At 43.2% G+C, this 14,856-nt stretch overlaps 1 protein-coding gene and 1 long non-coding RNA gene across 2 annotated transcripts in view; one reads left to right on the top strand and one right to left on the bottom strand.

Annotated features, from left to right (window-relative positions):
• The window catches only part of LOC141985541 (uncharacterized), a 38,502-nt gene extending 32,410 nt beyond the window's left edge, over window positions 1–6,092 (top strand). The window contains exon 6 of the long non-coding RNA XR_012638955.1: window positions 2,864–6,092. This is a non-coding gene — a long non-coding RNA (uncharacterized LOC141985541). The remainder of the gene's footprint in view (window positions 1–2,863) is intronic.
• ARHGEF33 (Rho guanine nucleotide exchange factor 33) overlaps window positions 1–14,856 on the bottom strand; it is a 47,601-nt gene that overhangs the window by 26,590 nt on the left and 6,155 nt on the right. The window contains exons 3-4 of the mRNA XM_074949764.1: window positions 7,222–7,271; window positions 676–840 (exon numbers count right to left, since the gene is read on the bottom strand). Coding sequence (XP_074805865.1) covers window positions 676–840; window positions 7,222–7,271 — 215 coding nt within the window. The remainder of the gene's footprint in view (window positions 1–675; window positions 841–7,221; window positions 7,272–14,856) is intronic.

A 14,856-nucleotide genomic window follows, 5' to 3' on the forward strand; every position in this document is an offset into this window, starting at 1 on the left:
ACCTACAAAACCCCTGCTCTCCCAGACCTGGGCACCCCAAGCACTGGCTGTGTAGGAGTTCTGTGATGAGGGACATATGTATACACGTCATCAAGACTCATTTTCACTTGTGACCTATGATATGACGGGACTGGCTTTGGGTCTCTACAGCTAAGTCCAGCTAGTTCGTTAATCCAATGTGATAAGTAGCCTCACCCAGAATATGGGTTCCAAGTAGTTCATTTTCTCTGTTTGTTTTAGTTTAACTCATTTCTGGGCTTGGCCTGTAGCTGCATGTTCTTTTATGCTGTTCAGAACAGGCGAGGGTGTTGTGGCATATTTTAAAACTGTGTTAAAATTGTAGGCTCGCATTATAAATGACAGGGGGTTTTCCTAGTCTTGCTTGCAGGCTAGGGGGTTTTGTAGGGATTTGTGAAATCTGAGACTGGCAACAATCAATCTGCAGCCAGACAGCCAACGTGGGTTGAGTTGTCCTCTCTGTGGTAGGGAGCAGCCTGCTTAGTCTCTCTTTGTTTTGGGGTTCTTGCGTGGTGATGTTCTCAATTCTAAAAAATAAAGTCATGTTACATTGTAGTCTTCTAGCAAGGACACTTACGTTTTTATCAAAGACCTCTGTGAGCATGCATTGAATGTAACAGGTGTCTGAGGAATGTAACAGGTGGGAATAGCTCCTACCTTGAAAGAGTTTAGCGAATTCTTCATCTCTGCCACTTTCTCTTCCATTGTGCAGTGGCAGCTCTTAACCTTCTCCTCCAGAGCATACTCTCCATGCTGAATTCTTGAAAGTTCCTGCATTGCTTCAGTGAAACCAGTTTTTAGTTCAGAGGCCAGTGCCTGCAACTAAAAGGAACCAGAAACAATGTGAATCCAAGCCCTCCTAACTTGCTATTAGGAGCAGTGTCCCTTAAGTTCATCAGAACCCCAATTTGGCGTGAGGACACAAGGGCTTATGTAACCCATTCATTGAGGTGCTCTGTCCTCATCTAAAGGTGCCTGGGCCATAGGGGTTGATGAGCCTGTGACTTGACTTGGCTAATAGACCTCAATCATTTCGCTCAGGCAGTAGCAGCTCATACCTTTACATCCAGAATTTCTCAGGTTCAATTCCTTCTCAAACTACAGTCTGTTCACCTCTGAGAGGAGGGAAAAGTTAGTCTGAGGGGGAAGGTGGCCTGGATATTAAGGACCGTAAATGACACCTAACATATTTGCATAACAAAACAGTCAAAAGTTAGCAAGCAGTCAGCAAATTAAACCATTCTTGAGCAAGACTCTCCTCAGATCACAAGACACCAACTCTCCTCAGGCAGGCTTTACGCTGATTTCTAAAATGGAGAGTTTCCCTTGCTCTTCGAGGGTCAGTCATGCCTTCTCCCTCTGTGGGAGAAGTGGGGAGCACCTGTCCTGTCCCAGTGGGAGCTCCTGGCACACGCTCTGACTGTGGTTTGTATTGCAGTAATACCTACAGCTCCTGGCCCCATTGGGGGAGACTGACTGAAAGCACCCCTGAATTCACACCCTACACACCATTGTAATAATCTTTGTACAAAATATGCCTTGTGAAATATCATTTGAAAACTAATAACTCTCTGGTCAATAATATCATGGTGAAATGTCTGTAGCAACATTATATGTAAAGTTATGAAATCCCCCTTTATGATGTTATTAGCACGTGTCCAAAACCACACAGCCCTGCCTAAACAACGGCTGTTAAATAGGCCTGTTCTAAACAAAGGAATGTGTGTTTACCTCAGTTTCCATAAAAGTAGTAAATAGGGTCCTTGAGACAGCAGAGGAAGGAAATGGCAGGGGACAAAGCAAATTTGCATTTCAGCAAACCCAGGTGGGAAGAAAGAACATGGATCCTTTTTCACCATCAGACTCCATGTCATTTTCTTTACTGTTTGCATAAACTTTGCTTTGAAGGCTAATCTTCAGAAGAATCCATTTCAAAGGTTCACTGGACTAGAAGAGAGAAGGGCAGAGAACCCCAAGTTCTTTCACCTGAGAAGACAAAGGCACCAGCACCTTTGGGCCTCTGGGAGAGATCCTGACCAAGTAGAGTCAGTCACCATCTTGCTGGAAGACATGAATTGAGAAAGGCCATCTTGAGCAGAGGCCTTGAACCAAAACTTGCTAGATTAAGTTTTAGACTTTTAGATGTGTGTTTTAGCTTTTAGTTGCTGGTAACCACTTCTAACTTCATCTCTTATATTTGAATTCACTTTAAAACTATTTTCTTTTGTTTGTTTTATTTTTTAATCTAAATCATTCCAGTGCTGTGTTTAAACTGAACTGTTTGGTAACTTCAGGTAAAGTAGCAAACTATTGCTTATTGACTGTATAGGAGCAACTTAACTTTAATAGCTGAACTGTCCAGGAGAGGGCCTGACAGTGCAGAATACACATTTTGGGGAAAATTTGGGACTGGGAGTGTGTTGGGGTCACCCTTCAAGTAATAACCCAGGCTGGTGGAAGCCAGAACATGACTAGTGTGTTGCTGACAGGCTGTTGGACCAAGAGCTGCTGGACCAGGGCTACCATTATACAAAGACACTTAGGGTGTAACCTGCATGGTGATAGGCTGTTTATGAGTGGCCCAGGCTGGGAGCTCAACAGCAAAGCATTGTGAGGCACCCAGGGTTACAGGGCAGGTGGTGACATAACCCCTGACTGATCTGGATTGCACCCCAGAATGTGATAGTGATGTAGTCAAAGCAGGATTTATACAAAGCTTGTTATTTTAACTGAGGTTTACACTTCAATCACTGGTGTAACACTTTTAAGTGATTCTCAAGTGTGGTGGGTGGGAACAGTCAAAAGCAAGGTTACAGCTTTATTATTTTCTGTTTGTTTATTTCAGGAAAGGAAAATAGAACAAAAGTAAAGCATAAACATGAGCGACAGTGAAGCAACTACAAAGTGAGAGCTGGTCAGGCTGGAGAATGAGTAGAAAGAAAACGAATGTGGACATCAGAAATGGTTAGCTGAGCAGAAAGTCGGAAATAGAGATGAGAGCCAAGGAGAGGGAGGCCGAAAGGAAGCAGCAAGAAGCAGCATGTTGGTGGGCCATGGAGCTGAAAGAGTTGGAAGCCCAAGAAAAAGAGAAGGGAAGACTGCCTGCCCGGAGCATAAGGGACAGGCGGGGCAGAATCCACCATCCCCAGTCACTCCCTCCACCCAAGGAACACCCAGCTGGGATAAGTTGTGCCCTGCATACAAGGAACAGACTGTACTGAAGCATACCTCATCAGTTTTGAAAGGCTAAGTGAACTACATAAAGTTCCAGAGGACAGGACAGTCCCCATTCTGATTGCAAAACTCCTGAGTAAAACTTTACATGTATTTAATGAAATGCAGATTGGAGAAGCTTTGATATATCCTGAATTTCAAAAAGCTGACTGGCAAAGGATTCAAATTACCCCTGAGGTGTACAGGTTGAAATTTAGAAATCCCAGGAAAAGTGCTGGAATGAGTCATAGTGAGTGCCTATAAAATGTGTGACCTAATGAGAAGTGCAATATGGCATACACCTTTAAATTCTCTACAGGAAGTTGCCATCCTTTGATAAGAAACTTCTTCTTTTCTCTATAAATAGATCTAAGTGCTGTGGTGCTAAGCAAAGTGCTGGTCCTGAGCTGAATCTTTCACACTGGGAACAGGAGGCCTGGTCGTTCTACAAGTGTCCAGGGGATAAGGGGCTGGATGCTGCAGGGAGCACGCCGAGGACTCGGGGGTTGGTGCGTGCCTCTTGCTACTGGTACACAGAGAGCGAGAACTGAGGAGGCCTGAAGGTCGGTGCTTGTGTTGCCAGAGATTGGTGGTTTCTGGGAGCTGTTTCAAAGCAAGCACAGATAAGACTTCCTTATGCTAAGGGTCAGTGGTGGAGAGGTGCATCACAACCCTGGGTACCCCTGGGCAGCGTCTGTTCCAAATCTACCCCTAATTCCATCCATCAGCTCTATTCAATCCCTGGACATGCACTTCCAGAGTTATTTGGGAAGGGGAAAAAAGCAGAATGAAAAAGGAATTTCCATGGGATTACAGTGGCGCCCCCTTTGTCTGCCTCAATTGTGATGAATACATTAATGGGGCCAACCGACGACTCTCCAACACCACCTACTATAATGAACTCAAAGACAACCCCACACCACAGTTTACCCAATTTAAGGATATCACCAAAACCTTCCCCAGATAAACAAGGGAACCCAGGCAGATCCATTATATCTGGCCACGGCACTCTTACTGAAGCAATATCGGGACTCATAGAAACGATCCTCAAACCACTCCTCACACAAAGGGCCAGCTTCCTCTAGGATACAACCTACTTCCTCAGCAAACTCCGCAACAACAACGACCTCCCTCAGAACATCATCTTTGCCACCATGGATGTCACCTCCCTATACCCCAACATCCCTCACAAAGACCGCATAGCTGCCTGCCTCAAATATTTACAAGACAATGGACAACCCTCAGATCTCCACCCCAAATACATTGCCAGACTCATCCATTTCATCCTCACCCATAACAATTTTACATTCAACAACAAACACTTTGTCCAAACCATGGAAACAGCCAAGGGTACTATGATGGCTCCCCAATATCCCAACCTCTTTGTGGCCACCTTGAAGAATTTCTGGACAAATGCACCACGAAATCAGTGATATACCTGAGATACATTGATGATATTTTCATCATCTGGACAGATGACTTCAACTCCCCCATGGATTTCCATCACAACTTCAACAATCACCATCCTTCTATTAAACTCTCTCTGGAACACTCCCACACCAGCATCCACTTCCTGGACACCATGAAGAACTTCAACAATGGAACCCTACAGGCAACTATATACAAGAAACCCACAGATCACCACCCCTACTTCATAGCTCTAGTAACCACCTCAAACACACCATGAAATCTGTTATCTACAGCCAGGCACTCAGATACTACAGAATATGCTCTAAGGAGAAAATCCAGGATACGCATCTCAACACACTCAAAACTGCCTTCACCAAACAAGGACACTCCACCAGAGAAGTAGATAGCATCATGGAACAGGCCACCCAAATACCCTGAAAAAACCTGCTTCAATACATAAATAAAACCCACTCTGTCTGCACACCACTAGTTGTCACGTACCACCCCATACTGGAATCCATATGGGATATCATCAAACAGCTACAACCCATACTCGGTGGGGACCCCATCCTGAAAAAAATCTTTCCTGAACCCCCTCTTCTGGTCTTCAAACAACCCCCACAACCTCTCTAAGGTCATCATTAGAAGCAAGCTCCCCATAGACCAGGACACACCAACTCAAAGCAGCACCAGACCACACCAGAACAGCAGATGCAAAACTTGCAGACATGTCTCCACTTGTATGATGATCAATACCCCCCACACAACACCTTTCAAGATCTATGGGTCCTACACTTACCTATCACAACATGTGGTGGTGTACCTCATCCAGTGCACTAAATGCCCCAATAGTAACTGTGTATGAAACCAGACCATCATTACACTCTCGAATGAACGCCAACAGGAAAATGATAAAAGACAAAAACACCATATCACCTGTGGGTGAACACTTTTCACGAAGCCATCAATCTATATCTGATCTATCTGTCCTCATCCTCAAAAGAAACCTGCAGAACACTTCCAAAAGATGAGCCTGGGAGTTTAAATTCGTAACTTTGCTAGACACGAAAAATCATGGACTGCTTTCCCCCTGCACCACTTCCTTTCCTCCCCCTGACTGAAGGGGTGTTAACGGGTCACGTCACCTGGAATGGTCCTTTGAAGTATGTGTTGTTTACTTATGATAAACAATCTGTTCAAATCTTCTATTTAGCAGTGACACCTTGAGTTAGTTTCCTAGCCCTGAAGAAGAGCTCCATGTAGCTCGAAAGCTTGTCTCTCTCACCGACAGAAGTTGGTTCAATAGAAGATATTACCTCACCCGCCTTGTCTCTCTAATCTCCTGGGACCAACATGGCTGCAACAACACTGCGTACCACACAGGGTATTGTTAACTATACTGTTTGGAAACCATTCATACAAGAAACTAGGCCTGAAAATAATAATGTAATTGGGAGAGGGAAGTTAATTATTATTATTTTAGTTGCCTCACCAGGCCTCTTATGCTGTTGGTCTGAAGTTATAAATAAATACTACATTACTCAACACATGGCTCTCATCTCTTGTTAATGAGCCCTTAAGCAAATAGTAATTTCACAGAAATATTACTGTTAGGACTTTCCGCAAACCCTAAGCCCTGGGCAATTTCAGTTAATTTTCCCAACTATTCCCCATGGAATGGCCTGATGCATTGTCCTGTCATGGAACAGCTAATAGCTATACCACCACTAGATGCTCGAAGAGCTACTAGAGTCTTACATTTATTGATGACCGTGTCAGAGATTAGTACCCCTTCTGGTCTGAGAATTATATACCAAATCCTCAGCTGGTGTAAATCCGTGTATCTCTATTGACTTTAGGGACTTGAAATCAGTGGGGCTATGCTGCTTTACGCAAGCTGAGGATCCAGCCCTAGAACTGTTACTAGCAGCACAGGGAGGGAAGGATAGTAGTGGCAAAAAGGGAAAAGGAGAGGGAAAGTGGCAGGGCTAAGAGCAAGAGTGGGGGATGGAAGTGTTGAAACTGCTACAAGCAGTCTGCATTTTAAAACTATTCACCACAACTTGTACACACCTTTTTTTTTTTTTTTTTTTTAAGTGCAGTTAAAATGGGGCCTCACTGCAATTTGAAGAGTTATATCATAGAGCTGGGAACTTTATGCTAAATGATTAACACAGACCCAGATCTTTGGCAATAGACAAGGAGCACAGAGTGCAGCTCAGGAAGGGACGGAGAAACCCTACTGAAGCCAATGTGCTTGAGTGTTCAGCAGCTGTCTCCCATTTTGCGCACTCAGGTGTGTGTGCACCCAAATGATGGGATGGTGACATCTAATTACTTGGCTAAGATCATAAATCAGTCATCTAATTTGCACCTAGCTGCGAGCAAAGAGGTCAGATTGAAGCACCTTTTCAGAAGGATGGCCAATTCATAACATTTGTCCATGCAATGTGCACATCTGAATGTATAAGTGTCTTATAACTGCCTTTATTTTTCCTTTGAATGAATTTTGTAAAGACTATTAATCTGTTCTTCATTCTTTAAACTTGGAATTATTCAGGGCATATTGCTTGTCTTTACCTGAGAAATCTGTGTTGCAGGGTTACTCACTGGCACATTTTCAGTTTCTCCTGTGGGAATAAAGAACTGCAGTCAATTAAAATGACTTATTATGATTGCTATAAATAACTGGAGCAGAGTGCTGGGCCATCCTCCTCAGATGCAAATCTCTTTTCAGGACTTAGTCCTGTTCTGGGAGATGTGGAGACCACATAGTTTGCAAAATCAGCTGCAGTTATAACATGGGAATTACCAGAGGTCCATTTATTACAGTATCCAATCTCTGACAATAGCCAGGTCTGGATACTTCATATGAAGCTGCAGGAAACCCCCTAGTACACAGTTATGACTCCTGCCCATAAGAGTTCCTTCCTAACCACCATCAGTTAGTAGTTGGTGTATGCCCTGAAGCATTATGGTTTATATCCTTCCTAAAATTCTGTTTTTTAAAAAAAATCTTGTCTACGTGTTCCCATTATCCATATCAATTTTTCAATCCTTCTTTAGCATCCTTCTGAGCTCTTGGCCTTTGTTATATTTTGTGGCAATGAGTTCCACAGATTAATTGTGTTGTAGTTTTTTTTAAAAAACCCTATTTGCTTTTATTAGCTTCAAATGTGCTGGTTTCAGTTTAATTGAATTCCCCTTTGCTCTTGTATTATGAGACAGGGCTTAAGATTTTCAAAAGCACTTATGTGATTTAGAAGCATAAATCCCATTTTCAAAAGTGACTTAGATGCTTAGGTGATTAACTCTAGGGCTGGTTGAAAATTTTTCATCTACGCTGTTCTTTGATGGAAAATTAGATTTTGGTTTAAATGATTTTTTTTGCAAAAAGTGTCTCATTTCTGCAGAAAACTGATTTTTCCACTGAAGACCTTGCATGATGAAAGAAGGCATTTTGGGGTAGACTGGACACTTGAATGGTAAGAAGCAGGGACTATTGGCCCAGATTAGCAAGGGATGGAGAGGAATATTATAAGAATCGTGCCAGATGTTTAGCTCTGAAGATGGCACCCAAACCATCTGCCCAGTTAGTTAACATCCATAGCAAGTGACCCATGAATCTTGTGTGTATTGACTTTCTGTCCTTAGAACCTGAGAACAAAGGGAACACTAACGTATTAGTGGTAATAGATCATTTCACTTGATACGCCCAAGCATTCTCCAATGTGCTACCCACTGTAGCCAAGATATTATGGGACAAGTACTTTGTGCACTATGGTTGGCCTGCCAGAATCCACTCTGATCAGGGGCATGACTTTGAAAGTAGACTTATCAAAGAAATATTACAAATAATTTGGGATCAAACCTGGGACCTCTCGCTCTTAATGCATGAGCCTCTACTACCTGAGCTAAAAGACACCTCTGTCAGCCAAGCCTGTAGCAGGCTCATCAGTTTCCTGCTGGCCTAGCCACCACTAGAGGGGAACAGAGTGCCACATTGAGCCGGCACGGCTTATTTGTTGTATCTGTTATACCTTGTAAAATTGCCAGTTATAGAGAATCCACCACAGTTCTTGGTAAGTTGTTCCAAAGGTTAATTACCCTCACTGTTAAAAATGTATGCCATATTTCCAGTCTGAATAGGTCTACTTTCAACTTCCAGACATTAGATCTTATACCTTTGTCAGCTAGAGTGAAGAGCCTATTATTAAATATTTGCTCCCCATGGAGGTACTTTTAGACTGTCGTCGAGTCACCCCTTAACTTTCTCTTTGTTAAGCTAAATAGATGGAGCTCTGTTGTGATAATTGGACCTAGAAATGTATCCTAATTGTATTCAACTATAAAAAATGAGTGTAAGTTCATAACATGTCACAATAACTTACAACAACAAATGCTGATAGAAAAAGGTATGAAATGGACAAAAAGACGGAATTAACAAACAAAAAGGCCTGCTGCTATAACTCAAGGATTGTGATCATGCCTGGTAAGCAAGAAAAGTGTGGAACCAGAAATCAGTGTACCAAAACTGGTGTGTTGGAAACTAGCCCTAATTGATGGACAAAATAATGAAGGGACAGGCTATTGTGCCCACCATTCATGGGTCCTTAAAGAAGGAGACTTTGGGAGGAAAACCGGCTACTAGACTGAACCTTACCATCATGGCCACTACACCCACCATCTCCTAGGACCCCAGTCCTGAGAGATAACCGGGCCAAAGAGGGGGACCCAGATGACACCACCACCTCTACTGGTTCTGGCTGAATCCTGAGTAGAACCTGGGATGTGAGACTTTGTCTCTCTCTACCCCATGGGTATCCTTTTCCTTCTCCACTTTTTCTTCTCTTTCCCATCCCTCTCCTTTTTCCTTCTATCTAACAAGACTCTGGTGTAGCCAGCCAAGACTGTGTATTTTGGAACACTGCTATAAGCCTGTGACCAAAAAGAGGCAGCTGAAAGCAATGCCCTGAACAGCCTGATACTAGTATGAGGTTTGCCAAGACTCGGCGTGGCTAATCAGACCATGTGCTGTGCTTGTGTTTATCCAGTAATGAGGTTGCAAGTAAGAGGCAATACCAGACACACAAGCTGCATTTCCTATCTTTGCTGTTCTTTTCTTTCCCCTTTGGCGTGTTTGTGTTTTGTTTTGTCTTGTACAAAACAGGATCAGACTTTAACAGCAGCAGCAGCAGTGACAGCTCCAACCCATCTCAACTAGCTTCTTCTCTTTCCCCCAAAAGCACAGTTATTACCATCTTTCATACCATCTTAAAGACTGTCAAATGGGTTTTTTCCTTCTAAAGCCTTTCTCTAGCCAAAGGGAAAGGGAACAAGGGATGTTGTTACAATGAAAGCCATATTTAATAATATACATTTCAAATGCTTTAACTGTATTTCTTTCTTTTCTGTATCTTTAATAAACTATCAAAAGGCTGTTTGGTGGTGTGTTTGCCATGGTACTAAGAAGGCTGAGGTCTCTGTATACCAAACCCTGGACCTTGTTTAACACTGTGTAATGTTGGATAGAGTGACTGGCTCATATTAACACTGCTGGCCCATATTTCACCTAAGTGAACCCAACAGCTCCTTGACTCTATCACTATTAGGCAGGTTTTCTAACCCTTTAATCAGTCTCATTGTCAGAGCCGTGCTAATACCTGGAGAGCTCAGAGAACAGGTGAAAAGACTGGGGCATATGCTGGTACATGCGATGCTTTTCCTTTGTTCTGTTACTATTGGTTTCTCTCATGCTGGCCTGTGACACTTAATTCATGCAGCATCTGCACTGCAGGCCCATCCTGAATCTGATTCTGGGGTTTAAGCGAGCTCTGTTTATGGGATCAGTGAACTGGTATCATACTTCCAAGGATCTTGTTGCAGCTGCCACGTATATGAAGTAGGAAGCTAAAGACTGAGGGCTAGATTGTTCCTAGCCCTAATGCAATTGCACAGGGGAGGAGGAGTGGACATGTTGGAGTTTCCTGGATCGCAACTCCCAGCACTCAAAGAACTACAGCTGCACCTCAGAGCAAGTGGCTGCAAATTGTTCCCCACAATGCAACTGGGGAGCTTTCTGAGGTGCAGTGCCTCTCAGCATCCTCCTTGGGTGGCCTTGCTAAGCCCCTTTGTGCCTTAAACGACACAATCTAGCCCTAATTAGTTTGCCCCTGAGGGGGACCTGGATGACTGCCAAGGAAAACAGGGCACCTGTGCATTGCCCTATTATAGTCTCAGTGATGTCCTGATTCAGGGAAACATGAGCTAATTCTCCATGGAATAATGGAAGTAAGAGACAGAAGAATTACTAGGTCTTCATGTTCATCTCTTCCCCCCCACATTCCGACATCGTCTGGTGTGTTCTCCAGCCTAGTTTTAGGTGGGCGTCCAGCCCTAAAGGTTGGGTGGGTGTGTTGCCAAAGGGCTCTAACACTGACAGGACTGATCTGCATTGCTTGATGCTGAACCTGTCTGATGAAATAAGGGAAAGAGGCAGTATGCAAGGTGCAATGATATGCAGTATTGCCAACTTCACTCAGCCCGGTTCTTTGCTTTGCTTTCTGGCTCTGGCCCTGCAGGGTGCAATCAGGTCACATTTTCAAGCTTTTCACTGCAACCATGAGAACTAGAAACACACTTTTGTTTTAAAATACAAGCTGAGTGTCTCTCAAACTCACATGATCCAGGAACTGGGTCTTTGAGAAAAAAAAAAAGTCTCACCATATTGGATAACACTTAAATCCTCTGCCTGAGGGGAGGTTGGGCGACCCCCCGACTGACTCCCCCCACCTGAGGGGAGCGTGGGCAACGCCATGACTGTCTTGTGAAGGTCAAGACCATAACAGGGTTCAAAAAAAAACTAGATAAAATTCATGAAGGATAGGTCCGTCAATGGCTATTAGCCAGGATGGGCAGGGATGGTGTCCCTAGCTGCTGTTTGCCAGAAGCTGGGAATGGGCAATGGGGGATGGATCACTTGATGATTCCCTGTTCTGTTCATTCCCTCTGGGGCACCTGGCATTGGCCACTGTCAGTAGACAGGATACTGGGCTAGATGGACCCTTGGTCTGACCCAGTAGGGCCATTCTTACGTTCTTATGTCTCCCCCTACCTGAGGGGAGTGCGGGCGATCCCCTTGCTGTCTCCCCTTTCCTGTTTTATTATAATGGATAATAGATTTATAGATTTGTACTAGAGTATTTTGGAAGTAAAATGAGGAACCTACAGGCCGCATCCTGTATGATGAGCTGAAGCAAGTTAGCTTACTTATGCTTTTTACCTTTGGCATAGATAAGTGGCCAACCGATTGCCCTCTATAAACTTAACTTAACAGGTATTCCACAAAGAACATGGCAATAACCACCACCAAACCAGTTCAGGCCAGAAATAACAGATGTGCGGATGAACTAATTGTCATTAATACATATAAATATGCCATGTGACACAGGGCCAGAAAGGGTTACACAGTTAGCAGGCTAATTGACCCAGATTCAACCTTTAGAGACACATTAGTAGATCATTTTTGTGTGTTTACATATATATTTTTAGAAGTTGACAATGTAACCAAACAGTTCCTGTCTATCACTGTATTCTGTTAATTCAGAGATCAAAAGATTTAAATGAACTGTAAATGTAGGGATATCACTGTCTTAACTTCTCTTTGAAGTTTGTGGTAAATCACCTGCAAATGCTAGGAAATAGGCAATTGCCTTATGTTAATCCATGTAGCTAATTACCGGTGATGCTTAGGAAATAGTACTTCAAAGCTAGGATGATTTCCCATTGTTCACCCAAGGACTGCATGCTGTCAAGAGGCTTCTCTGGGAACTGTGTAAAAGTCTCTTGGGACCTGATCCTTTCATCTCAAATTGGCTTACGCTTCATCAGGGGAAGCTTGACTTCCATTCTGGAGCACTCTGATATTAAACATTGGGCTGAACCCATAGACTCATTCTGAAAGAACTCTTTGCAACTCTAAAGCTCACCATCTCTACTATGAAACTGACCTAAGAAATCTATTCATCTCTGTATGTATAACGATCGTTTATCCAATAAACTTTCTTTTATTTTTTAATAAATTTTAGTTTAGTTAATAAGAATTGGCTGTAAGTGTATATTTGGGTAAGATCTGAAATTCATTAACCTGGAGGGTAATGTGTCTGATCCTTTGGGATTGGTAGAACTATTTTATATGATAAACAAGCTTTTCAGTAATCCTCCTCATATTTGGCTGTCTGGGTGGAAGCCCAAGGCTGGGTTGTTTTAAAGGAACTGTATTCTGGCTTGTGAGTAACCAGTAAGGTATTGTAGAAGCAGTTTTATTGCTGGCTGGGTGAATCAAAGTATTGGAATAACCACCAGTTTAGGGATTGTCTGCCCCATTCTTTGCAGTTTGAGCAATCTCAGTGTGGCCCTCCTGGGACTTACATAGAGTAAGTGTACCCTAACATTATGTGGGTGAGGAAATGAAGTTTGGATATAGAAGGTGAGCATACAGTGCTCAGGCTCTATAAGAGAGGCAAATCACCATGTTTAGTTAGTTAATTTTAGTCAGGTTTTAAGTTAGTTTCTCTTGGGTCTTTCTATAGCTTTCTAGCTCTCTACCTTCTCTTAAATTCTTCATCTTCCACTCAAGAACTGAGGAACCTGGAGCATCGGAATCTTTGGCATGCCAGAGGAAAGGCTGACCCTTTGTCTCTTACCACCAGGTTATCTAGGAAGTGTGTGAGTATATTAATCTAAGAAGCTTTATAGTAAATGATATCAAATGTACCTCTAGAACAGTATTATTATTATTCCGTAATTCTGATTGATTACTTTTCCCTTTATGTCAATAAAAGTCTTTAAGACTGTATTTCTGTTCTCAGAGTGAGTGTCTTTGTAATACATCCCCAGGGTCCTTCCAAAACTCTGTGTAGCCTGACTCTGAGACAAGAACCATATTATCATCTAATCAGATTAACTGGTGAGCCTATAACCATATTATATAAACAATAATAATAATCCCCTAAAATCAGGCAACAGCGCAGATTTATTTTAATGAATATATCTTAAAACAGACAATGGGAAAATTAAGATGGGAGCTCAAAGGCAAATGCAATTATTATTAAGTAATATAGGCACTGATGCTCCACTGATGGATCTAGCAGAGAGGAGCCAGGAGTGTGAATAAGAGGGAGAGGGCTCAGCTGCAATTGGAACCCCTCTGATGACATAATCCAGGTAGTGAACTCCTCTTTGAATCCAGTGGTTTTGTATTTAGGAATGCTGGATCCAGGAGTTGATGAGCTAATGGGGAAAGACTTGGTCACTTCTCTGATGTCTTAATATGAAGGGCTTGAGGGTGATTCTCTGGCACCGTGCCCCAAGGAAAAGGTGATTCAGAGATGCACCCCCCTGGCAAGATCAGGGAGGCAGAATTATTTCCAGAGGGAAAGTGTTCAGGTGTGTGTGAAGGCAGCACTGTTTCTCCTGAGCTCCTGCCCAGTTCCTCAGGGCAGTGCAGACATGAGAGAGGAAGGGCCATGGCTCCCCTCCTCCTCTGCCCCCTTTGGAGTGTCTTCTCATGCTAGTTTGTTACACGTGGGAAAGCCCACCAAAGTCAGTGGGGGTCTTTCCATTGGCTTCAGTGGGTGTGGATCAGGATCACTACTATTAAGTGCTGACTCTACACCAGATCCTGTAGCCTGCTGCTGAGCAGGGGCAGATGGGGAAGGGCTCCCGCCCCACAACCATTGCACTGTTCGGAGCAGAGCTCCTCTTTAAGGTCAGTGGGTATCCAGCTGAAATTTGCCCCATGCACCAGATCCAGGGCATAGCATGCTAACACAGAGCTGGGGGAAGTTAGATTCTTGAGCTACCTTCTCATTTTCTGCTGTGACACCAAATGAATCTCAGCAGTCTGGGGGGGATATCAATTAATTGAAGGCATCCTGGAGTAAATTTCCATTTCAGCTGGCTGTTATGCATGGGACCGAGGTGCACAGACCTAATTTAGTAAAACTAATTTAAAAAATTAACCCCATTGTTCCCATGCTTAATTTAATTTACTTGTGGATATACAGCCCATACTCTGGAGGAGAAAATACAAATGTACTCTGCTCTCATTTATGCCCTTTCTCTGAAATCCTTTTGCACCATCAGAATTTGACCCTTTCTGAGAAAGGTCAAAGACTGTAAGATCAAAGCCTGGCTCTTGTCCATTGCTCAAAC

Source organism: Natator depressus, chromosome 3, assembly GCF_965152275.1.
Source record: "Natator depressus isolate rNatDep1 chromosome 3, rNatDep2.hap1, whole genome shotgun sequence".
Classification (NCBI taxonomy): domain Eukaryota; kingdom Metazoa; phylum Chordata; order Testudines; family Cheloniidae; genus Natator; species Natator depressus.